This window comes from Pagrus pagrus (assembly GCF_965226575.1).
Source record: "Pagrus pagrus genome assembly, chromosome: 9".
NCBI lineage: Eukaryota > Metazoa > Chordata > Actinopteri > Spariformes > Sparidae > Pagrus > Pagrus pagrus.
The window spans coordinates 26017899-26041884 of NC_140193.1; the positions used below are offsets into that span (position 1 = coordinate 26017899).

Below are 23986 nucleotides of genomic sequence, written 5' to 3' on the forward strand. Positions count from 1 at the left end.
ACAGGTCCTGCGACTACTGGACTGCCTACTTTTGGAAGGTGGATTTAGATGCAGGCCTGGAGCAAACCCAGGCTTCTTTCATCATTTGTATTCTCATGCTTTTCCTACCTGAGAATGTTGCTAATGCTGAGGGTGACTTTGATTGCCATGGATATTACTTTGGTTTTTCCAAGGTTTTCTATGGTCACATCATAAACTCCAAGGTATGCAGTACATAAATAAGAAAAGGGACAAAATTATATTGACTATGTCGAACATCAAAGTATGTCCTCTGTGCCCCATACAGTTAAATGATTAAGTCCGCTCCTGAGAGCAGGATCAGCTCAGCCTCTCCAGCTCCTCTAAAAGGATCCAGTTCGTGGGTTGGGTCCTGTGGAGATCCAAATCCCTGAATTGGGTCATATGCAGTGGCTCCACATATTTGGTTCAAATTCAAAAGTCTAGAACCAGCTTCTTTTCTGCTTTTTCTGTTTACTTTGGCTCCATAACATAAGGCCGAACCACAATATGTAGGCTACTCAGCATTTATTCAGCAATGCCAAACACAGACGTGATCCACTGCTTATATAAAGCGTTACATAAAACAATGAATCAATCCCACAGCCAGAACTAAGAGTTAAACAGCGACAAAGTGATAATTCAAATCAAACAGAAGACGACTATCCTTTTCATTTCACCTGGGGGGATCTTATTGTGATATCACGTGTGAAAACTCGATAAAACCAGTAAGTATGAGCTTGTTTTGGAGGATCTCAGTCACCCACTGCTGTCTGAGAGGTTATACAATATCATTGCGTTATATAAGTGAGCCACATAGAGGACCAATAGGAGCCCTCCTCGTGCGTCACATGACGCCCTCCGCTTGCTACGGCGAACTGTTCATGAAATCCGGAGAAGCAACAACCTCTAGCTGCCGAAGCTAGCTGGCTAGCGACCAAGCTGGACTATCCCGGTATTTGCTTTATTTTTATCGGGGTATTCTTGTTTTAAAGAAGAGAACATGACACCCGGAGTCGTCCATATACACGGGTTCTGGGACATTGGGTTGAAAAGAGTTCGTTTGTGGACTTCGACGAGCGGCGAAGGAGCGATCTGTGTTAGCTGTTATTTAACCCGCTGTTAACGTTAGCTAACGTTAGCTCTCGGCTCGAAGTGCATAAAAACAACGTCCGATCAGCTGCGGTCCACTGGTGCAAAGACGGGCTTGTTTGTCTGTAGCTAAGTAGTATTCAATTCAACCTCTACTTTAATGTACTGTCAACTATTTGTTAAACCTACATTTGGTCTTTGTTGCGTCTGTACAGTATCTTAACGACGAGTTAGAAATTAAGCTTCTTACTTGCTAAGCACGGAGGACTTGAACCGGTGGCTCTCAGTAAACATAAACATAGTGTATAGTCATTCCCGTGTTATCTTCAAAGCGACAGTGTTTGTTAAGTTGTATTTGTAGTCGTTCTCAGACCGCGTTAATACTGTGAAGGGGCTGAAAAGCGGAGAGCCTAGTAAATAACAGCGACATTCTACCTCCAGTATACCAGAGCCGGTGTTAACAAGACAACTGCGTCCCTTGGTGGATTCATTGGTGTAGAGGCCATAGTTTACTGTTTGTGGGACTTGTACGGGACTAGTAACAGTACATCTTATTTTGATGTCTTATGAGTCGGAATGAGTCCATACCTACTTCCAGTGGCGAACATCGAGAGACAGTCTGGGGTTTGGTTTGACAGCAACACGTTAAATGATAGTTTAAGTTTGGGGTATGATTTCTGATAAGCGTGGAGAGGTAGGTCTGCCTTTACCAGACTGCCAGTGAACCTCTTCGCTGTCCAAGTATCTGATTTTCCCTTTGGAAGACGAAGATGGAGACGGGAGTACAGCCTCACCAGGGCGAGCTGTTCGTCCACCAGCTCTCCAACCCAGGGGCTGCGGGCATCTGCCCTGAAATGCTGGAGGTGGCAGAGGAGGCCAGCCGGGCTGGGGACTTCAACCTGGCCGCGGAGATCTACAGCTCCCAGCTCGCTGACCTCCAGCAGCCGGACAGGGGCTTGTGTCTGAGGAAGGCTGACACTTTGGCCCGCGCCGGGCGGATATCTGAGGCACTGGACTCGTACTGCACGGCCGCCAGCCTGGGCAAACTGCGGACGGAAGAGCTTAGCCTACTGGTGGAAACCATCGCCCGGACTCTCCGTGAGAAGGAGCTGGGCCTCCCCGGGACGATAAACGGACATGGTAAAAGCAGTAATGGGGAAGATGGGGTTGAAAGTGATGGGGAGTGTGGAGAGGATGAAGCACTGGACCTGTTTTCTTGTCGCCTCTGCAAGTGTCTGCTCCATGAGCCTACAACCGTAGATTGTGGACACACTTTCTGCAAACGCTGCATAGAAGACGACTGTGTTAAAGACTGTATACAATGCAAACAAAAGTTGAACAAAAAAGATGGATTGCCAAACGGCAGGAGATTAAATGTTGTTCTCAGTGGCCTGCTGGACAAACTGTTTGCAACTGAGAGTAAAGCCAGGAAAATCTGGAAAGAAGGAGAGGTCCTGTGGAAAAACCAGGAGCTGTCTGAGGCCTTGGAGAAGTACAACGCAGCAGTGGATCTGGGTAAGACAGCACAGCCTTCATGTATGTAATGCAAATTCTCTATTTGCCCCTTTCTGTTGTAAATCGCAATCTCATCTCATCAAAATTAGAGTTTTGTGTAGGTGACCTACTTTTTCAGGCAAGTTACCCGGTGTCACCGATAAGGGGCGCCATTCCTACCTATCCAGACCGCACTGAGGTCAGGCGTTATATGATGCACCGTTCCTCGTTACCTAACTAGCACACATACTGATCTTCTGCTTCCTAGTGACACATTTATACCGTTTTCTATTTTTGCTCTGCACTGTGTCCTCAGAGCAGCTATGGAGAAGGGATGTATGTGTAGCTGCTTGCACAGGACAGCCCACTTTGTTATATATCCTAAAAATTGTATGTCTTTGTATAATACTCGCATATTGTATGAATACATTCCTGAGTTATGCAGACTGAGTTGGACTAAAGCCCTAACCCCTCCCCCTGCTGCTGGTGTTTCATAAGCTGGCAGGTTGTGCTGTGTTGGGTAACATTTAGGGAAAAGTGATGGTGATAAACTGTATCAGTTGCAATACTACATTAGTGAAACAACTTACTCTATTACTTAAAGCTACTCTTTCATATGCTTCATATTTGGGATCGTTGTCAAGCTAAGCAGCTGTCTTCCTGAACCTTCTGAGCAAACAAACCAAATGTTTTGTTCATTTCGCTCGTTACATAAAGAGTGCCAGTGTGACTTCATTAATTGTGGGCAAGGGCAAGTCTCATGTTGCAAAGGTTGGATCCTCACAGAAGGTTGAAATGCCCTCGCTCCATCTCTGTCCTACATATTAGAGGCACATTAAAAATCAATTTCCTGTGGTCCTGGAATAGCTTAACTGGTGAAACAAGGCACTGGAATGGCTGGTTATGTCAGGTGTTCACACCCACGTTGGTGTAAGAAATTGATCAGACTTGAAAGTGTGGAGCAGAGGGAATGTATTGTGTCTCTTTTTGTCATTTTAGCCTTCAAATGGCAATTTTCAGACTCTTCTGTCCCCGGATCAATATTGATTCATGCCTTCTGTCTTGTGAAGGGCTCTTGGTTGAGAGGAGGACAGAGTGCCTTCACAGCTTTCACACTGCCACTCAGTGTTTCCCCAACAAATGCAGCAGGAGGCCATCTGGTATCAGTGATGCGGGATGAGCATAATGAGCTCATGATGTCAGCGGAAGTACAGCTGTTACCCATCCTGTGCATTTTGGGCATTTTTTTCTCCTCTTGGTGGTTGTCTGTGCTACATGTCTTAATACATTCAATTTACATAATGACATTTATATAATGATGTGCGACCTGTGTTTGTGAGAGAGAGCAAAATGGACAGGTGCAATAGTGTGTACTGGGGTACAGAATGTAGTATGTTTTGCAAGGTAACGCAACCGAGGTAACACCGCAGCTGAAGTTTATGTTGATAATTTCCTTTCATTTAAAGAGATGAAGAAATTACAGGATAACTCTTTTTTTTTTTTTTTTTAATTCACTACTTGATTTTACTTTCAATTTTAGTCTTAAACTTTTTTCAGCACTGATGGCTTTACCATTGTAATACCGCTTTACACAAAAATGTGTATATATGTGTTTTTTTAAATTTGGGTAAACCTGCTAAAAAAGGCGATTGGCACCCTTGCCATTTCTAGGAGACAAGTTAGCCTTTCTGTTTCCTTTCTTTTTTCCTCTTGTGTTTCACTTCGAAGATGTTAACTTGTTTGAAAAAGTCTTCATCAATAATATTCAGAATTACACATATAGTTTTTTTCTGGAACTGGTGATTGAAGTAGCTAAGGAGTGAAACATCTTGCTTTTTTCTCGTCTCTGTTGAAAGTTGCACATGTGCAGTACTTCTCCTGTACTTCTCTATCCTGGTGACTTTTTGCAGATTAGGATTTGGCAAATTAAAATAATATTTTAGTTCGCTTTAAAGTTTGAGTTAACCCTCTTCACAAACAAATCAATAAAGGGTGTCTGAAATGAAGAATTAACCCAACGTCTCTGACACTGTCATGTTAGGTCATGTTTGTTGTTACCTACAATAATATTGTTTTCACATAGACATCAGGTGAAAAAGGCTAACTTGATTAGTAATTGTTGTGAGGCATAAGTGTCGTCAAGCTCTTGCTTCCCAGCAAGTTAATAAAATCAGACATGTGCTCCGACTTGTCCATTTAAAATAATATTCGGTGACTCTTTTTTTATCACTTGCAGATGATCTCTGCCTCCCTCATACATAAGTAACGTTAGCCTAATGTCCGCCTACAATTCAAAGCAGGGGAGCAACGACGCAACATAACTTTACTGTCCAGCTGAGACTGGACAATCAACAGTCAGCATAAACTGCATACGAGAAATTTCCACACCTCAAATGTACATTATCGTCCTGTTAAAGCACATCCAGCATGAGGAACTGCGCCCCCTTTTCAATAATTGTAGGCCTAATGCAGTGTCACAATCATGTTCCAGTGAATGTTATAAGAATCATTTCAGCCTTAATTCGTACTGATTCAGCCACAAAATACGACCCATCCTGCAAAACAACCTAGTAAATATGCTGCAATAATGATTGTTAGGAATTCTGGGTTTTCTTATGAAGCTGGGTTGATTAATTGATATGGGCTGCACCGTGCCAATATGTCCTGGCGACCTTAAACAGAGTGATGTCCTCCAATTTGTTTCTGCTCCTTCCATCTTGCTTCATCAACTGTGGAGTTTTTAACCACATGCAAAAAATACAGTACAAGCACTATGTCTCCAAGCCATCTTTAGCATATATATATATACTCCAGACAGCTGGAGTTTCTAAGCTCCAACAAATGCATTGTTGTGTTTCAAATTTACATAACTACTGAAGGTGATAGTGAACGATAGTATATAAGTATTACGGGTCGTGTGTAGATTGTATCCCCATACCCACGAAAGATCTTTTGAGAGTGATCAATTCAACTTTCCTGAACCCTTACCAAGTGTTTTTGTGTTGAAACTTAAACAGATCTTAATCAGGCAGGAGTTGTTGGTCTTTGTGACATGTGAGAGGGAAAATCAAAAGCTGTTGTGGCTGCTCAGTACAGTACATCTCCCACATCTGCCGAGCAAGGATGTGAGAGTTGATCAAGCCACTCGTCTAAGTGAGACAGTTTGAGGTTGCTGTCAGAGTGACAGTAGGAAGTCGTGGTGACTACATTGGTGAGATGTTGAGCATTCTCCCTACTCATCTCAGCAAGTTGGCTTCTCTGCTATACGACAAACTTCCTGATACACAGTCAAACAGAACTGTCAGAGCAGCTCCAGCCGTACGGCTACATTATATTCAGTAGCAGCACAACCACTCGAACATTTCAGGTGACCCTCCAGGCGATGTTTTTCAGTTGTCCACCTCACACAGAGCTACAGGATATTATAATTATCTATAGGTGTTAATTATGATTATAAAGGTAAAATCCTGCCCTACACGTCTAGAAAGGCCTGAAATTTTAACTTAATCTTGCCATTGGACTGTGCTAGAACGTCTGTGTCCGATTTTGAGGTGGCACATATAAATAACATTAATAAAGATAAACAGCAAACATCAGGTAGACACAGGTGAGTGATGGAAGCTCCTATCCTCCAGGCGTTATGTTCTAATGTTTATTCCTGCATTGTCTTATAAAGGCTATCTGGAATTTGTTTTTAGCACAATATTTCTGGCTCATGTAAATATTTTCTGTTGGTCGAGCTGTTGGTGTTTTATGCCCGAGTCTCAGCTGACTCAGCTCAGGCAGCCTTTTCACCCTCTGTTCAGTTTTTGGGAAGATAAGAGATGATATGGTCTCTCAAATAACTTGCCAAAAGGTCTCAGAATCCAAAGTTCCACAAAAACAGTGCCAGAGGCAAAGGCCAGTGACGTTTTTTGTGGGTAAATAAGTAAGCGTCATCGGCTTGGCGAGCTGGAATGGAAACCGTAGAAACACTGTTTTGAAATGTACTGGGTTGGGTCTGAAACATTGTGATTGTTGTGTAAGCGGTCTGTAATCCTGAGCCAAATGAATCAAAGCAACACAGGTACTTTGAATCAAACAAACGGTAAAAAAAAAAACAAAGTAGTTGTTATATTAATGTTAGAATTTCAGCAACAGGACTAACACTAGGAAACAATGCGAACAGAGTCTTAAATTTACTGAGCATGTAAACCTCTACAGCTCATTCCCCCTGTTTCTTTGCAGCCTTAGTGTTCAACAATCATGTGCGTCTATCTGTTTATAGTTGTTCTATGGATTTAATTTGTAAAGATAACTGTCAGATGGGCTGAATTCTCGACACACAGGAACACAGGAAGAGATTGATCCCAGTTTGAATAATGTTCTTATAGGACTGGAGCTTCATTGTTCTTAAGTCTGATTTAAAAAAGGTGCCAAAAGTCAGCATTGGGTGTATAAAGTACTTGTCTCTATAACAATTAGTAAAGTGTGTCATTTGGAAAAAACCTGTTTAATAATGTGGCCATAAAGTGACTGCTGTAAAACAAGAGTAGGCTGAGAATTGGCCTCTGACTCTATTTTTTTATCGCCACATAAGTTACATAGCATTCTTATGCATGAAATAGGTCTGCAGTCACGTTACATTGTTGCCCTACTTCTGCTAGACCTAGAAAAAACCGTCCATCCCCTGAAGGCCTGTCCACTGACCTCATGCTGTGTGTGTGTTCGTTTTCCCCTGTGGTGTACAGTGCCCTCTTCAGGCAGACTGCTGTGCCAGCGGGCTGAATTACACGTGGAGATGAGGAACTTCAGTCAGGCAGTGCAGGACGCCAACAGCCTCTGTAGGATAAAACCTCTCTGGACAAAGGTGAGACACAAGTTTGAAATGGATCTGCAGGGTAAAATTAAATATGTCTGAATAAAGATGAGACAAATCATAAGTTATAACTGCATCATCATGAGTCTTTTTTTAAGAAACAGAAACAAATATTCACTAAGATCTCATGATCATAAGCATCTGAAATTGTTCTGTTTCCTTCTGCCAGACAACACTGGCAATACTTGTTTACCTGTTTTACTATTTATGTATATATTCTGTGTTTGTAAGAATATCAGGCAACATATATATGATTTTTTTTACTCCTTAATATCTGTATTGGCTCCAAAACTCCAGTATGTACTTATAGTTTTCTTTTAAAAGTTGTGATATAAAACGTGATAGTGCTTTTAAATTTTGGAATATTTTGATGTCTAGTGGAATAGGTCTACCGTGGTTTTATGTGTTATACAGTGTTCATGCATATCTCGATTACATTACTTGTAATTGTTTTGCAATATTTCAGTTTTAAAAACAATGCTAACATTAATGAGGTAAAAGGACTTGGTTACCGTACTGAAAAGTTGAAGGTGTGCCGCCTGTAGCTCTGTATCTGATGCTGTTCCTTCTTGTTCTCACAGACTGTATAAAACTACTCCCTGTAATATTTCAAATTGATACGCTGTCGACAAATGCCGAGCGGCGAGTCACTCACTGGCAAACACAATGCGTTTCCTGTCAAAACTTCATAAATCTTTTGTTTTTGTAGGCTCACTGTTTGAAAGCCACGGCGCTGAGTAAAGCAGGTCGGCATGATGAGGCCTTGCAGGAATACTTCATGTGTATAGCGCTAAAGCCTGACTGGACCAAAGTCAAACTGGAGGCTCAGAAGGTAAGAGAAGCCCCCCTTAAATCCCCCCCATCCATTTGCTATTTCTGATCTGTAGCACAGATCCCACCAAACGAGTTTTGGATAAGTGTGAATGAGTAACATCTCGTTTAAGTAAAATACAGGGAAAAACAAGCGTCATCACCTACTTCTGCACATCTCTTGATGTGTAATGTGAACGCTGATCAAGTGCCTTGTTTTGTTTCCTCCTGCAGGTCCTTAGCGAGGTGTTCTCCTCTGTGTTTGAGAATGAGGACATGCCAACGCCGCTGCACCCACTGCAGGGGGGGATGACCACCCGGCTCATCAAACCCCCTGCCTTGCTCAGGTCCCTGAGGCCACTCACACAGACACAGAAACCAGGATCCTCCTCACAGGTTAATGCACACAAACAAACACACTGAGACCAATGAAAAGATGTGTTATAAGAGACATTTCATCTAAATGATCGAATGAGTGTTGAGACATTAGATTAATCCATGATATTATGGATGATGATATTATTGAAATACTGCCCATCCCTACACCATTGTATGTCTTTTTTCTTCTCCAACCTTGTTGGTTTACTTTTAGTTTTACTTTATTTTAAACGTTTTGACACTAACTGTGGGTTGTAAGCAGGTTTATGTCAGGGAGATTAATTATTGTATTTTGACGGATGGACACACACTAGGTCTTAAAAGATAACTGTGTTGACTTGCAGTCTTATTTTTCAAATTTCTGATCAGCCAACACAGAAACATCTACAACAGATGCAGTGGTACAATACAAATACAAAAGAAAATAAATAAATATATAAATGCCAATAAATGCTAACGGTCATAACCATAAGTTCCTTCACTGTGTAGATTCAAATATACACACAGTCTGTTTTAGGAGCAATTATCTGGACTACACCTTTATTCAGAATATATTATACTTCAACCATTTTGTCAGAATGTGGCTGTCAATCATCTCTTCATAATCATCCAGCTCACTAATCTCTCTATCTGTCTGTCTGTCCAGGACTCAGAGTTCAGTGTGACTAAAAGTGCTCCAGCAGACGACTCGTCCTCCAGACTGTCTGCTCCGTGTCCTGGTAAATCGGACTCTGCTGCTGGGAAGGACAGCGCTAACAGCCTGGCTGGTGTTCTGGCTGCACTGCCAGCCCCCCCTGGTGGCCTCAAGAGGAAACACAGCGGAGACGGACCCTCAGCAATCTTCAACCCTCCATCCAAACTGCTCAGACCTGGTAAGAGAATCTGATTTTCATTCCAAAATTTGATTATTCATGATGATTCACATAAAAGTACCACAGCACTTATTACTTAATATTGATCCCTGTATTTTCTGTCTTATTTTTAAAATTTCTCTTGGTGTCATTGATTGGATGCCAGTTTCATTTTAAGTCTGGGACTACCTCTGGGCTTTTATCAATAGATGATACAATTATTCAATCCAGTTCAGTAACTCGTAAAACAATAAAAATATTAACATTTGAGGTAGCACTTAAACATCAATCCAAGCAGGAAATATAACTAATAATAAAATGATTGTTCATTTCAAAATTTAACCTGAAGATTTTAAGTTCTGTGTAGTTGTTTTTTTTACTTCATAGTTCAACAGCATTGACTGATAACCAACTAAAACCAAGGAAGCACAGTACAAGTAATTGCTTTCTTGTGTTATAAAGTTAATGGAGATGTCCTGATTCTGTCAATGCTGCGTCATCCTGCAGTCTGCATCTCTTCACTGAACCAGTTAAGCTACTTAGACAAGATAAGACACTTTATTTGTCACTGTAGGCATACAACAAAAGTATGTTTGGTAAACCCTCTGAGAGCAGCAGCAATAGACAGCAAATAGACTTTTCCAGTCAGAGAAGAGATTGTTATCTGTTAGTGCAGCTAAATTTGTGCCAGTGTTCATGGTTCACTATTGTTGTTTACAACATATCATAGGATCAAATTACTGTTCAAAGAACTTTGTTCCGTATTAAAACTACAGTAACTACTTGTAAATGTAATTTCCCTGCAATCATTGTTTACAGCTGACTATAATGACATGATATGATTTGTATCACAGTGTCATTCCCCTAAATAATAGTCTGTCTTCTCTCCAACAAAACAAAGCAGAACACTTGCCATGTGATATAACTTTATTGTTTCCTGTGAGTGAGATGGAAAATAACAAAACATTCCCTGTCGGTCTGGTCGGGTTTCATTTTTGTTTTTTATTAATTGACTGCACAGCAAAAAGAAGTCTGCCCTCTCCGCTGTGTAGATAATTGATAACCTAAACACTCAGAAATATGTATCCTGACCGTGTAATTTTTTGTTTTTTTTAACAGATGAGCCGAGCAGCTTCCAGGCCTCTACAGTGTGTGGAGGGAGGACGGTTCCTGCTGATCTATTGGACAGTGGAGACATGGAGTGTTCACTTTGCATGAGGTGAACACACACGCACGCACACACGCACACATGCAGACACACAGTAACTGCATGCACACACATGTACACACAGTATTGACAGGTTTTGGTAATGGTTAAGACCAAAAGTAATAACTTATAATAATAACTTCACTTTCTTTATATCAGAATGCAACTGTGTTATCATGCAGTGCAGCGCTGATATCAGTAGCTAATATGTTTGATTTTGTGTGGGTTTTTAATTTTTTTAATTTTGTTTGTCCTCCAGATTGTTCTATGAGCCGGTGGCCACTCCCTGCGGTCACACCTTCTGCCTCAAATGTCTGGAGCGCTGCCTGGATCACAACCCCAACTGTCCTCTGTGCAAGGAGAATCTGGCTGAGGTACACAAATATTTCATGTACTGTCAAATATCCAAATACACCTTCATCAAAACAGGGTTTTACCACTAAATTTAAAAGTTCATTTTCTTCTTAATCTTCATTTGATAGGTCAAAGGATGAATAGATTAATCATGTTAATCGTGACAGATTAAATGATCATGAAAACAATTGTTTCTGTAGCCCTAGTATGTAATAAATAGCTTATTGATGGTGTTTGTGTGTGTTGTCATTGCAGTATCTGGCCACCAGGGGTTACAGCAAGACCCTGCTGATGGAGGAAGTGCTGCAGCGTTACCTAGGAGATGAGCTGGCGGAGAGGAAGAAAATCCATGAAGAGGAGATGAAGGAGCTGTCCAAGTGAGTTATTTACATCTGAATCCATTCGTCACTGGATCAAAAATAAATGTTCAGATGGTTTTTAAATAGTAACTGTACAGCCCTAAACCATACAACCTACATTATACAACCTGGACAGGAAACTTTGATAATGTGACGTTTAAGTGTTTTAAGAGCAGCTATTACAGGTCTTGTTTTTACAGCAGGTAGTTACATTGTTTTTTTTGTTTCCTACTTCTCTTTTACAAAAACAAGGTACACAAAACTGGGTGTAGACCAAAAATCTTGAGCCGGTTTTCTATTATATAAGTATGACCGAGACCTCGGTATAAAACCAATATTATGTCAACTGCATACTGTATACGAGGAAATATTACAGCATGCTTTCTTTTATCCCCAAAACGATTTTATATAAGGAGCACTCAGCCCACTAGCTCGATGCGCACACATAATGGGAATTCCAGTTAACACACTAACGGGGATAGCATTGCTATGAGTATACAGTATACACAAACACCAAAGTCTAAATAAAGTCTCCATTGTGTCTGTTGTAGCCTGAACCAGGAAGTGCCCATCTTTGTGTGCACCATGGCCTTCCCCACCATCCCCTGCCCGCTGCACGTGTTTGAGCCGCGCTACCGCCTCATGATCCGCCGCTCCATGGAGACGGGCACCAAGCAGTTCGGCATGTGCATAGCAGATGAGCTCAAAGGTTTTGCCAGCTACGGCTGCATGCTGCAGGTGAGTGTGTGGAACTAGAGCTGGTACAGGACTATTTTCTTCTGTCACACATTTTCTCACCTCACTCAAATAACAGAGATTCTATCCTGCTAAAGACAACATAATCTGTCTTTCAGGTGCGAGACGTGAAGTTTTTTCCTGACGGTCGTTCAGTGGTCGACACCATCGGTGTGTCGCGGTTTAAGGTCCTCAGCCACGGCCAGAGGGATGGCTACAACACCGCCAAGATAGAGTACCTGGTAGATAAGAAGGTACGTTGAGAGGAAGTCAGTGTGGGTGTGTTGTCTGTTAGAGCTTGTCATTTTAGATACTTTCCATCATGCTGCTGTCACACAAGGAAGAACGCTGACAGCTGAGCAGAGCACTGTGTCACAGGAGGGAAATTCAGTCTTTCTGCACCAATAAACAGATGGATTTGCTCATGTTAATTAATATGTACTTAAATGATTCTCGGTCAGTCAGGTGGAAGGTTTTGTAATCAGAAAAACAGCTTCTGTCATCTTTCCTCTGGTCAGTGGTGTTTTTGAAAAAACAGTCTCTCTGTCTAATCAGGTGGAGGCAGAGGAGCTGGTGGAGCTTCTGAAGCTGCACGACTCTGTGTACGAGCAGGCCGACAGCTGGTTCACCTCCCTGAAAGACAACATGAAGAGCCAGATCCTCAGTCACTTTGGAAACTTCCCCAGCAAAGACCCCGACCCACAGGTCAGCAAACATACTTTGACTGCTTATACCGCGTTCAATATAGATGTAAAGAGAAATACATTAAGAAATAAGATGCCTGTTTACCGTTAGCCACCTAAAACTGCTTTAAACCACACTGTGTACACTCAGCTGCTGTCTTCATCTTCTAAGATTAGACAATCCACAAGGTTCACATTAATTGGTTGGTTAATGTTACATTTGTGGAACAATATAACTGATTGTTTAATGAGATAATTCTCAACAGAGTTGACAGAATTTTTAGAAAGAAAAGAAAAAGACTTTGCTTGGAGTAAACAGTATGAATATAAACACCATATGCTTAAAAACTTAGTTAGAACATTTTGTGTCCAGCCAGTGTCCTCTAAGCACTAAAACTGCCCTGCTTGGCAATCAGAGGCCTAAACAGCATAGGTATTTTCCTAGAGCACTGAGGGAAGGTAAGACGATAGCTGTTTCCACTCTCTCAGCTGCTCCAGGTTTTCTACTTTGTTATTCTTTGCTCGCACCAAGAGAAAACCAGTTGTAGGTAGCAAATGCAATGGCGAGGCAAGTAGACACATATAGGTCCTGCAGGTGACACTGAATTAGTTGTCGCACACAAGGAATTTGATTAAATGCTTCATTTTGAGCGTGAATGTGCAGTTATTCAGAGTTGGATGCCCTAGCTTTAGTAATGAACAGAGACCAGAACAAAAAGATCTTCAGGAAAATACTCAAGTTCCTGTTGAGTTCGGAAACTGATCAGTCACACCCACACAGAAGAAGTCACTGTGCGTCTGCAGACGTATTTGTGTCTAAAAACAGAGCCAATGTGAGAAAGGAGTGGGAAAAATTTGCTTTGTGTTGTATGGGAGGGCAGACCCGTGGGATGGAGTGGTATTTTGGAACAAAAGTGATGCTCTGACAAAAAGTTGCCTCTCGTGTGTTGGAAAAATCCGATTTTTAAAAAAAAATATGAAGAGGCTCTAAAAAGATTCCTAAAAGACATCCAGCCCTCCTGAAGCCCTGTTTTCTAACACTGTATGTATCTGTTCTCTCCTGCAGGCCAGTCCCTGTGGTCCGGCCTGGTGTTGGTGGCTGCTCGCTGTCCTTCCGTTGGAGAATCGAGCCCAGCTCACCATCCTGTCCATGACCTCCCTCAAGGATCGCCTCATTGCCATCCGCAGAGTTCTCATCTTCGTTACACGCAAGAGGCCGCGGTGACTTGCCGGCCACTTGGGGCACAGACTGGAACCTCTTGGGCTTCTATGCAGTTCAGCAATTCATTTATTCATTTGTTTGGCCATTCATTTGTTCATCTGGTCACTCATTGACTAACTGATTGACTCAATAACGTGTGTTTGTTCATTCATCTACTCGCCCACTCTTGCATCAGTTCATTCTCTCAGATGCTCATGCTACATGCATCATGCAGCCTCTCTGAGCACACGTGTCTGTTCTGTTGAGAGTGGCAGGTGGGCGGGAGGGGGGCAGCCACGAAGGCTTTCCTGGTCCCCTCCCCCCACCAACAGCCCTCTCTAATCAACTCATCTTGGATGAACTAAACTACAACACATCTCTGAACTAGTGACCTCACACCTCGTGTTCTCTGTTGAGATGGAGGTAAAAGCAGTCAGGCCAAGCTGTTTCGCTTGGTTTAGGTCACTTGTGGGTAATTTACCCGACTCTCTGTCATGAAGGAACTAAAAGCAGAAACAGAACTTGGCCTGCCACAGAGCCACGTGGCCCCGCACATCCATGACAGTTTGTACAGGTTCAGTCAAAACACAAACTCACTCTGAAATATGAAGCTGAAACAAAAACACTTGGCGTGACGGCAAAACAAAGTGAATGTATTGGTCTGGCTGTAGTATGTGGATGTTTTTCTTTTTACTACATTTACAGAATCCGTTTGGCGAGTTGCACATGAGGTCAGATTCCTGCATGTGCACGCGCAACAGCTGCTTCGCTCGAGTCTTACTGACCGAGCCGAAATTCATGTGCAAAAACCTGGAGCTTTGTATATGATGCCTCACCAACTGGTGGGCGCATACCTCAGACCGTATGATAGGAAGTCATGGGCACCATGCGAGTCCTTGCATCAAGATAGGATTGTGATTGTGCCCATGCGAGTGCTAAAAATCCCAGACTTCAATGTGTGAGAACAGCTCCACAACAACATGCTCTACCTGTTTTGAAGAGATTTAAGGGCGCACTCACACTAGGCAATCCGTACTGTGCCTAAGCACGTTTGACCCCCAAAGTCCATAACGCCACGTTGCATAATCAAGAAATCCAGGAATGTGAGAGCCGTCTTTGACCAAAATGACACGAATAAGCCACAAAAATGTCAGTAAAGTTATATAGTCATGTTCTCTGTGTTGTTCTCCATTGTGCTACGACCACACTACAACGTGATGATGTATATACAAAAGGTAACCGTGCTCAGGCCCGGTTGCGGCCGGAGCAATGTGAGTGCAGACCAGTGGGGGTACTGGGGAGGAAGGACAATCGTGCTTCGGCATGGTATGGAGCTACTGGGCCAGGTGTGAGTGCACCTTAAGTTAGATTTAATTGTAAGTCAGGCTAAGATTTAGTTGCATATAGGAAATTGCAGATACAAATGTATCCTCCCAGATACAGTCGATCTGGAACCTGTGTCCTGTTGTAGCATATCTCTGGGACTTCAAATACAGACTTAGTTTTAGGGGTTGATTGTGTAATTTCTTGTTTTTTGTTTCTCTCTCTGCTATGCCCTTAAGTGTATGTGTATGGTGAAATCTTAAGTTGGGTGATTTATATGTATATCAATGTAACTCGGAGGCCTTTGTATTGATTTATTTAAGGAACGTTTCACCTCTCTCTCTCTCTCTCTCTCCGTCGCTTTCTCTCTTAGTACATTTACATGCACACTAATGCAATTACAATGCTAAAAGTGGCCCATTGGAGTTTTCTAAAATATAATTATAAGTTTAGTCAATATTCTCAATAAAACACATTATGTGTATCCTTGTGGCCTGACAAACGTGTTGAAAAATGTTCCATCCTCATAAAGCATTTGCAAACTGATTTTTTGGTCTATTTTTAAACTTTTGTTTCTTCTTTCTTCCCCATCTTTACTGGAATAATGCAACATCACCAACTGTTGATTAGTTCAAAAGCTTTACACAGATGTGTTGTCTCCATTGAACTACTAGTGGTCAAAAACTTTAAACGGTGCTCAAAGAAAATTGGTTATATGCTGCACAATAATAACCCAAATTTTCATGATTCCTTGAATTAAGGGGTGTGTGGAGTTTTTGACCACTGGTGAGCAATAAAGGTTTTTTCTGACTTTTTCAAACTGTTCCACTGATACACAGCTGATTGTGGCAACATGTTGAAAGAATGAAAGAAAGATGCGGGGAAGCAGAAGACGATGGCTAGCTGATGTGAACGATGCAGGTTTCAAATATTCAAAACATCAACTTTGCAAATGCTTTTATGAGGATTCAGTTTGTTATGTTGAGAAACAGTGGAATTTCACTATAACGTTTAACATTGTACAATAATGGGAAGGAGGAGTGGTGAAGGAAGTGTTGATCTCTGCAAGTCTTCAAATCAAGTTTTTATGAGCCACAATAAGGCTGAAGAGTGAAGAGCAGTCTCAGTTTTAGTCTTTGTGAAGATGTTTTCATAGGACAGGTGTTTTTGTAATTGCATTCTTGGCCTGCATGTAAATGCACCATTTCTCTGTATAATTCTGTCCTTCCAAATGTTCGTGACTCCACTGCAGTTTCATGCTCTCTGTAAGGGGGAGGGGTTCACAACATGCTGCAATTCCCTGGTATATTTGTAAAGGGGGTTCTTGTACCTATTTTTTATTGCAAATAAAGAAAACCACATTCAGTTCTGTCTCTGCATGTTGTCTCGTAGCAGCTGCTTCACATCAGGGAGAAGGAACACTATAGCGTTTAAGGTAATGTCCTTTGGAGGTGAGGTAGATCAACATCCTGAACAGCAGCAACATCCTCATCTACCTCTCTGATATTCGTGAAGTATCAAGCAGGTAACTTCCAGACGCTCATAATGACGCCTCCAAGGGGCAAGTTTCTTAAATCAACTTCATGATAGCATAACATGTTACTCATCATCAGTTGTTTTACAGTCCAAACATTGAAATGATCAAAAATAAGTTAAAATAATTTAACGGAAGAATATTGGAGAAGCTGGAACCACAAAATTTCAAATGAGTTCAGAGAAGTTTGAAATGGTGAGATAATGTTTGTGTTGAGCTGAGATTAATATTTTGTCCAGACACAGTGAACTAGATGACATCATCAAGTATGCAACAAACCCGACCATTACAAGCTGCAAGTGTCCTGAATTCAATGAAAAACAGGCTCAATAGGTATCAGACATAAAAAAAAAAGTTTTTTTGTAAAGAAGTTAACGCAGTACAAATATGTACTGATGAAATAAAACCACTGAATGTAACATTACAGACAGTGAAAGCATGAAAAACTAGAAAAGATGAATTTATTTAGTATATAACTTCTAGATGTAACAGAACTAAATTAACACTACAAATAACTACATTAAAACTACACATAATCAGAATTTGGTTGCAAGAAAGTGAAAACCACTAGAGATGATTTTTTGAAAATGACAACTTCTTTGCTCAGGTAAAAAAAAAATGTATTGTTACTATTTTGCTTGAAAAGAGGGAGGGCCTGGGTGAGTTGGTTTTCAACTACTTGGATGGTATATAAAGAAAATACTTATAAAGCATCAAGTGGTGGTCAAAAACATTTGGGAAATAAAACCTGGTGTCTTGGAGAACAAGACTTTCTCAAAATTAAAATTTTGAATTCTGTCCCCTTTTTTTAACACTGGAAAATAAACGTGTCCAACTGAAACCTGCTCAAAATAGGTTTTCTCTATCTAAATTTTACATTGATGGGAGATTGAGGAATGGAATTACGTGGATGTGTGATGTGGTGGACAGATGCAGGTACGTCTCTAAGATCAGACACATCTGACTCCACAGCGGGAAAAAAAATGGAGGACGTAGTTTGCCTAACCTGGTCTGAAACTAGATCCTTTCTAGAAGGAAAGAGGTCAGAGACGTCTGACCTGAGCTCTTCAGGTCTGATGCGGGCTGTCAGGATGCAGCAGTCCATTATCACCTTCCCTGAATTATATCACTGAGCAGAGGACTGATGAGGTGTTCACTACTTTTCTTCTACATGAAGCTGCAGTCTTGGCTTGTGTCTGTATCAGCCTCTGTAGTCCAGACAGGAAGCATTCTTCTTGTTTTTTTCTCCCCTCAGGCTCCGCCACAGAAGGTGTTTTATATAGTCTGCACACTGTGACTGTTGCTGGGCAAAGTGAATTTGGGATTTTTGTTTTTTTTATAGGTTCCTTCCATCTTTGGCTGTTCAACACAGTAGCTTCTGTTGGACACAGGGGGGCAGTGTCTGTCAGTGAAACAGCAGGTGAGGTGAATTGTGGGGGCATTGAGTTCATTCAGGGTTGTTACTGAGAGGAGAGAGAAGACAGACACAACAGAGAGGCAGACGTCCCAGATGGCAGTTCTGCTTCAAATAGGATTCTGAAAATGGCGATTTTGAAAGTTCCCGGGGGACAAAACACCCTGAAAATACAACATGCACACATTCATGTACAACACCCGACTTGTTTTGATGTTATGTAAAGCACATTATGTAAACCGAGCTCTCATCAACATCCTAAAAATATCATCGTCAGAACAGTCTGTCATCATCTGCGAAACTTATGTAAAAAACCATCAAGCTTTCAGTGTGTATGTATACCTTAGTAAACACACAGTATAACACTGAAGGATCTTTTATTTAAACTGTCAGCCCAGTAATGTTGCACTCCAGAATAATAATCCTCCAGAATATGCAGGACTAGAAGGATCCTTATGAATGTGCAATGTTTCCCTCCTTTAGAGACACACACAGACAGACCGCACCGCATTCTAAATCTCCGTTTTACCTGAGTGTGGACTCTGCTGCCAGCAGGTAGAAATCCTGTCGATGTTGGCTGAGATTCACAAACTGCCTGGACACAGAGTCTGAGTGGCAACTAAGTTAATGGAGCAAGAAGTGTCTGTAAGCTCTGAATCCAAATGAAAGGTGCTATATTGTATCTTTTAGCCTCACGGAGGCCAAGAATGGCCATTGTTGAGATTGTTTTTTTTGAATGCCGCTCTCTCGAGAGCATGATTTCTTTATTAGATCACAAAGATATACAAGCTTGTCCCCTCATGATAATGGGTTCATTTATCTCATCTGGAGAAAATCAAAGACAGATATCTCGAGATAAGAGAATAATTTATTACAAGAAAATGAGACTGCCAGTCCCATAGCATCTCCACAGAGCCTACAGACACCTGTTGGTTGCTGGCTAATTTAGCTGTGATTTAAGTGGATCACCCACTGAGGAGAAGAAAGATTTATTCTTTAGCAGATGAAAGCTGTATTGCAGATTTTATTTTAAGCACAATCTGACTCGTTGATCATTAAAGGGTACTCCTTGATCAGACATTTTCATCTTACCTGATGTGGATATGGCTCTACTGATTTCTGATTAACATGAGTGATGAAACGAGGAGACGGGGTGAGGGACATGGTCACCTGACCCCGGAGGAAAACGGATGGATGGATGGTGTTTTGGTTTTTGGTCAGTTAATTCCTGTTTTATTTTGTAGTTACAGCCTCTGGTGTCTTGTTGTCACTTTCCATTTCCTGCTCACCTCTCACAGCAGTGTTCCCAGTGTCTCTCTACCTGCACCTCATCCCCCTCGTCCGCTTGGTTTGTATTAGAGCCCATGTTGTCCCCTCACACTTCGTTGGTTGGTCGGTTCTCGTCAGTCCTGTTGTCATCCTGTTTTCTTCCATGTGCCTCCCGTGTTCCTGTGCCTGTTCTCCGATCCTCGTGTGTTGCCTGTGTTCCTTTGTTTGTCCAAAGCAGATTACCATAAAATTTGTTGTGAATATTCATGGTTCCCAGAAGAAGAAGGGCTGTGTTAACTGCGCTGGCCTTCATCTTTCCATGAAATTGTCCACTTTTCCCCTTTACAAGCATTTTAGTTCATGACAGTTGCTTCCCAAGAGGAGGAATGCTAATTTTTATGACAAACACCTGCTTTTTTTTTAAACATCTCTAGCCACTTCAACACAATACCAACACACTCACCTGCTTCTTTGAATACTGTTTTGCCTGTGGCTGCTCATGTTGAGACATTTCTGTCATTTTGCTCCTCTTGCTCTGTTCCTGCCGAGTCAGGTCAATAAAACTTCAACTGACTATTCCTGGTCTCCTGGGTGCTGCATTTGGGCCCTAACTCCTCACATTGCAATCACTTACTCACCTTCTCCTTTTTGCTGGGACACACACACACACACACACACACGCACTCACGCAGCTAAAAGAGGAAGCAGTTGCATCTCAAACACAAACAGGGTTTGCTCAGTGTTGTGTGTCCCATTCAAACACACTAAAACACAAACTGAGTCAGAGGATAAGAGGAAGACAGGGGATTCATCTGATTCTTTTTCCAGAACTAATACAGAGAAATGTGTTGTTAACCTACACTGTAGAGAGTAACACTTAAGGTTCAAGCAGGTAATCCATATAATCACTGTCAACAGTTTTTATTTGAAGTATTCCTCTGGTAGAAAGTAGTTCCAGTGTATAATTGCATTGGGATTACAATAGAGATCTTAGACACAAATACCAAAAATAAAAACACACATAAGAGAGAAGATGTATGTGGATTTTTTTTTATTTGGTTGAACTGATCGTTAAACACTCAAACAGCCTAAACAGGTGCCAAAATTTAGAATACAAGTACAATTTGGAGGTACTTGTACTCAACTTTAGTGTTTCTGTTTTCTGCTTCTTTATACTTTCACTCCACTACATTGCACTACAAATATTGTACTATTAACTCGACTTTTATCGACAGACACACAAACACATTAGAAAAATGCTGAATATCCAATCCAGCGGCCAGGTCATTCCCTCCACACACCCTTTGGACAGGCTTGCTGTAGCTCACAGTATTAGCAGGCATCCACCTCAAGCTTCTGTCTCTTTATGTATTTGTTTGTTTGTCTGTTGTTGACACACGTCACCAACAAACCTACACCTTCACACATTGTCCGTCTCTAGTGTGTGGATGCATTAAAGTGGGTGTGTTCGTAACAGAGATTTTAACAGAGATTAAACTGCATTGTTGCTAATTTCAGGTCCATCAAGGTTTCTTGTATTGTTAGAAATGTATCTCTCAATTACCACCCATAGATTTCAGACAGCATCCTCCGCACTGCTATTTCTATTTCGCCACATTGTTCCATCAGTCATGAATCATATGATACTGGCTGACTGGACACAGACACGGTGAACTACTCCCCTGTGGATCAAATAATAGGCTGAAGTAGCTCTGTGTACATTATGAAATATTATGCCATGAACACTGGAAACACCTACTTCTGATTTGTTTCTGTTTATGTCTCACAGTAAATCTGAACACCACGTACAAGCAAAGATTGGTCTGCAGTTTTAAACCTGCAACAAATAGAGGAAGCGAGCTGTAAACACAACGCTGGCAGGTACAGGACAACATTAGAGGTCATTTGCAGTCTTGTTTTTGGCCTGATGAATGTAAGTCCTTTCCCCCTCCTTATAACTCTTAACTTTTGGTCTCCACCGACTCCTCAGGGAAATGTCTGGCTCTTAAGAGGATAAATCCTCCACTATGTTCACCAGATAGTTGCTAACATCGTGTGTCTGCTGTTTGGTGCTGGGCAGGTCACATACTGTGGGTTTTTACAGCTCTGTCACTGGAAACTGCTGCCAGCTGCGACCAAATAACACTAGAGAGAGTGAACTGAAACAGTAAAATTGTGGACCACAAAACTAAAACCATGAGCTGAAAGACTCTGTTAAGCTGAGGGGGAGTGCATAGTCTAGGGATTGTTCTCAGTAGGCTCTACACTATCATATCATATCTACACGAAGAGCTCTTTTACATTAAACATAGTTATTTGACGGTAAAAATATACACCATAGCCACAGAACATCAGTTGACATGTTATGTTACTATGGGACACAATACGATGGATTTGATAGGATGTGATATGATACAATAAGACAGATTTGATATGTTGCGATACAATATGATGCAACAGATTTAATCTGATCTGATCCAACCCACAACATGCGATAAGATATGATGCAATACAATATGATATGACAGATTTGATACAGTTTGATACGATGCAACAATACAATGTGATAGAATAACATATGATACAACATGACAATGAGATCTTGTCAGTTCTCATTAATGATGACAACAACACATTTGGTACATGTAGTAGCTCTTTAAAGTAAAAGAATCTGAGATTTTGAGACTTAACATGCATGATGAAAACACTTCAGTGTTCATTACTTACTTTCCAGGTCTAAAGTAAACTCAGTAATTTAGATGTCCATACAGCCTGAAATCCTTGAAATAACCCTGCTATAGATAACACATGAAAGCGGGGCACACCCAGTGGGTGACACTTTGATGTCTGTGGATCGTCCCCCTCCGTCACCTTCAAAGGAAACACTCACTCAAGAGTGGAGACCAAAGCACAAGTTTTGGGGCAGTGCACCAATTTTGTTTCCTGCTAACATGACATGATACAGCACTTCCAGCCCGGAAGGTTTAACAAAAAACACAAGCACATATGTGAGATTAGCTGCTTTAGACAAAGTTACAGAGGTAAATAATGTCATCTAATGTTTTCGTATTTGACTGTCCATGTTTTCACTATTTCATTATTTATTTTCTTTCTGATTTTGTGATTTTATGCTGTGGTTATATCCATGTTTGCTTTTCTACCGAGTAATGTTACTTAGTCGGTGATTAGAAAAGGGCTTAAAGATTTTAGTGTTCCTCTATATGTACTGTATGAACACGCAAGTCATGTTTATTTTTATGCATACTTTATGTCAAGTAATACTCAGCAGTACCAGCGTATGTCCTGTTGCATTTTAATGAGTCTAAAGTCCTGCGGTTTCTGTTCCATGTGTGCCAACAGATGTTCATTTTTTGGCATTTGTGGATAGCAAATTAAAGTGAGTGAGGCAGTGGAATAAGCTTTAACATCTGGATAACCAACATCATTAACAGCCAATAGTAAAACTGTGTTAGAAACATTCCTGTGGAAAAGAAAATAGAGAAAGCATTTGAAGTTACAGAAGAAGAAAGATTGGGAGCAAAATGTGGACGGTGGGGATGTAGGAGAAGAAATGTGCTTTGCATGTGGATTAAAAAAAACATTTGAAAATAGAAAAGAAGTTTGCAGTAATCGACTGCAGACACACAAAAGTGAAGTGAAGTAAATGCAGTTGCCTTTATGATTGTAATTACGTGTCTGCAGTTCAGTCCCTTGGACAGAGTGCTGAAATCACTGTCACATTATCAACATTTGATTGTGCGTTTTTTAAGAGTGTTTAACAAAATCAGGCAAAGCAGCTGACAGGTGAGAGTGATGACAGCAGGATATAATGCAGTCTGTGTGGATATTATACCCTCCAATAGAACAGCACAGCACTGACAGCGCTGATGAAATATTTATCACTGTTTCCATTTCACATGCTCTAATTGCCCTGTATCTGTCTAGAGAGACAGAGGACGACACACAAACAGAGGCAGTGAGAGGAAGAGACATGGAGAGAAAGAAGGACACAATTACTGTACACTGTCAAACATTAACTTAAGTAGTAGTGTACACCAGAAACATATTCACACGTTACAATTCACAGTGCATGTTTTCAAATATTTCATTATAGCTTTGGATTTGTAAATTCATTTTTCTTATTTCTTTTACATGTGTGTAAAACACAAGTTGACAATGCTGATACATTTCCTCAGGTTGGTTCCAGTTTGTCATCTTCAGTGTGTTTCTTCCCTAGCGCACTGTTTCCACGCAGTTCTGTTTTGTCCATAACTACGGACATATGCTCGTAGTGTTCAAGGCAAGGAAATGCATTTATTTGCGGGTGGATAGAATCGCAATTACTAACATGAGAGCTAGTTTTCTCTGTTTTTATATGCACATTGAGTGTAACAGAGACAAAAACAGGACAAGTAATGGATAGCGAC

General features: G+C 41.2%; 1 protein-coding gene across 1 annotated transcript; it reads left to right on the forward strand.

The window, feature by feature from the left end:
• The first annotated feature begins 867 nt into the window (after positions 1–867).
• On the forward strand, positions 868–16707 carry lonrf2 (LON peptidase N-terminal domain and ring finger 2). The gene is made up of 12 exons (XM_084362796.1): positions 868–2604; positions 7314–7432; positions 8151–8273; positions 8486–8647; positions 9276–9501; positions 10600–10699; positions 10947–11061; positions 11297–11418; positions 11952–12138; positions 12255–12389; positions 12691–12840; positions 13885–16707. Exons 1-12 carry the CDS (start codon positions 1860–1862, stop codon positions 14041–14043), a joined length of 2343 nt encoding a protein of 780 aa, XP_084218922.1. The 5' UTR covers positions 868–1859; the 3' UTR covers positions 14044–16707.
• Positions 16708–23986: the final 7279 nt, after the last annotated feature.

Excerpts from the sequence above, each read along its gene's own strand:
- lonrf2 (XM_084362796.1), top strand. The coding sequence starts at position 1,860 with ATGGAGACGGGAGTACAGCCTCACCAGGGCGAGCTGTTCGTCCACCAG. Across the intron at positions 9,502-10,599 it reads ATCCAAACTGCTCAGACCTG|ATGAGCCGAGCAGCTTCCAG; the intron begins GTAAGAGAATCT and ends TTTTTTTAACAG. Across the intron at positions 12,390-12,690 it reads AGTACCTGGTAGATAAGAAG|GTGGAGGCAGAGGAGCTGGT; the intron begins GTACGTTGAGAG and ends CTGTCTAATCAG.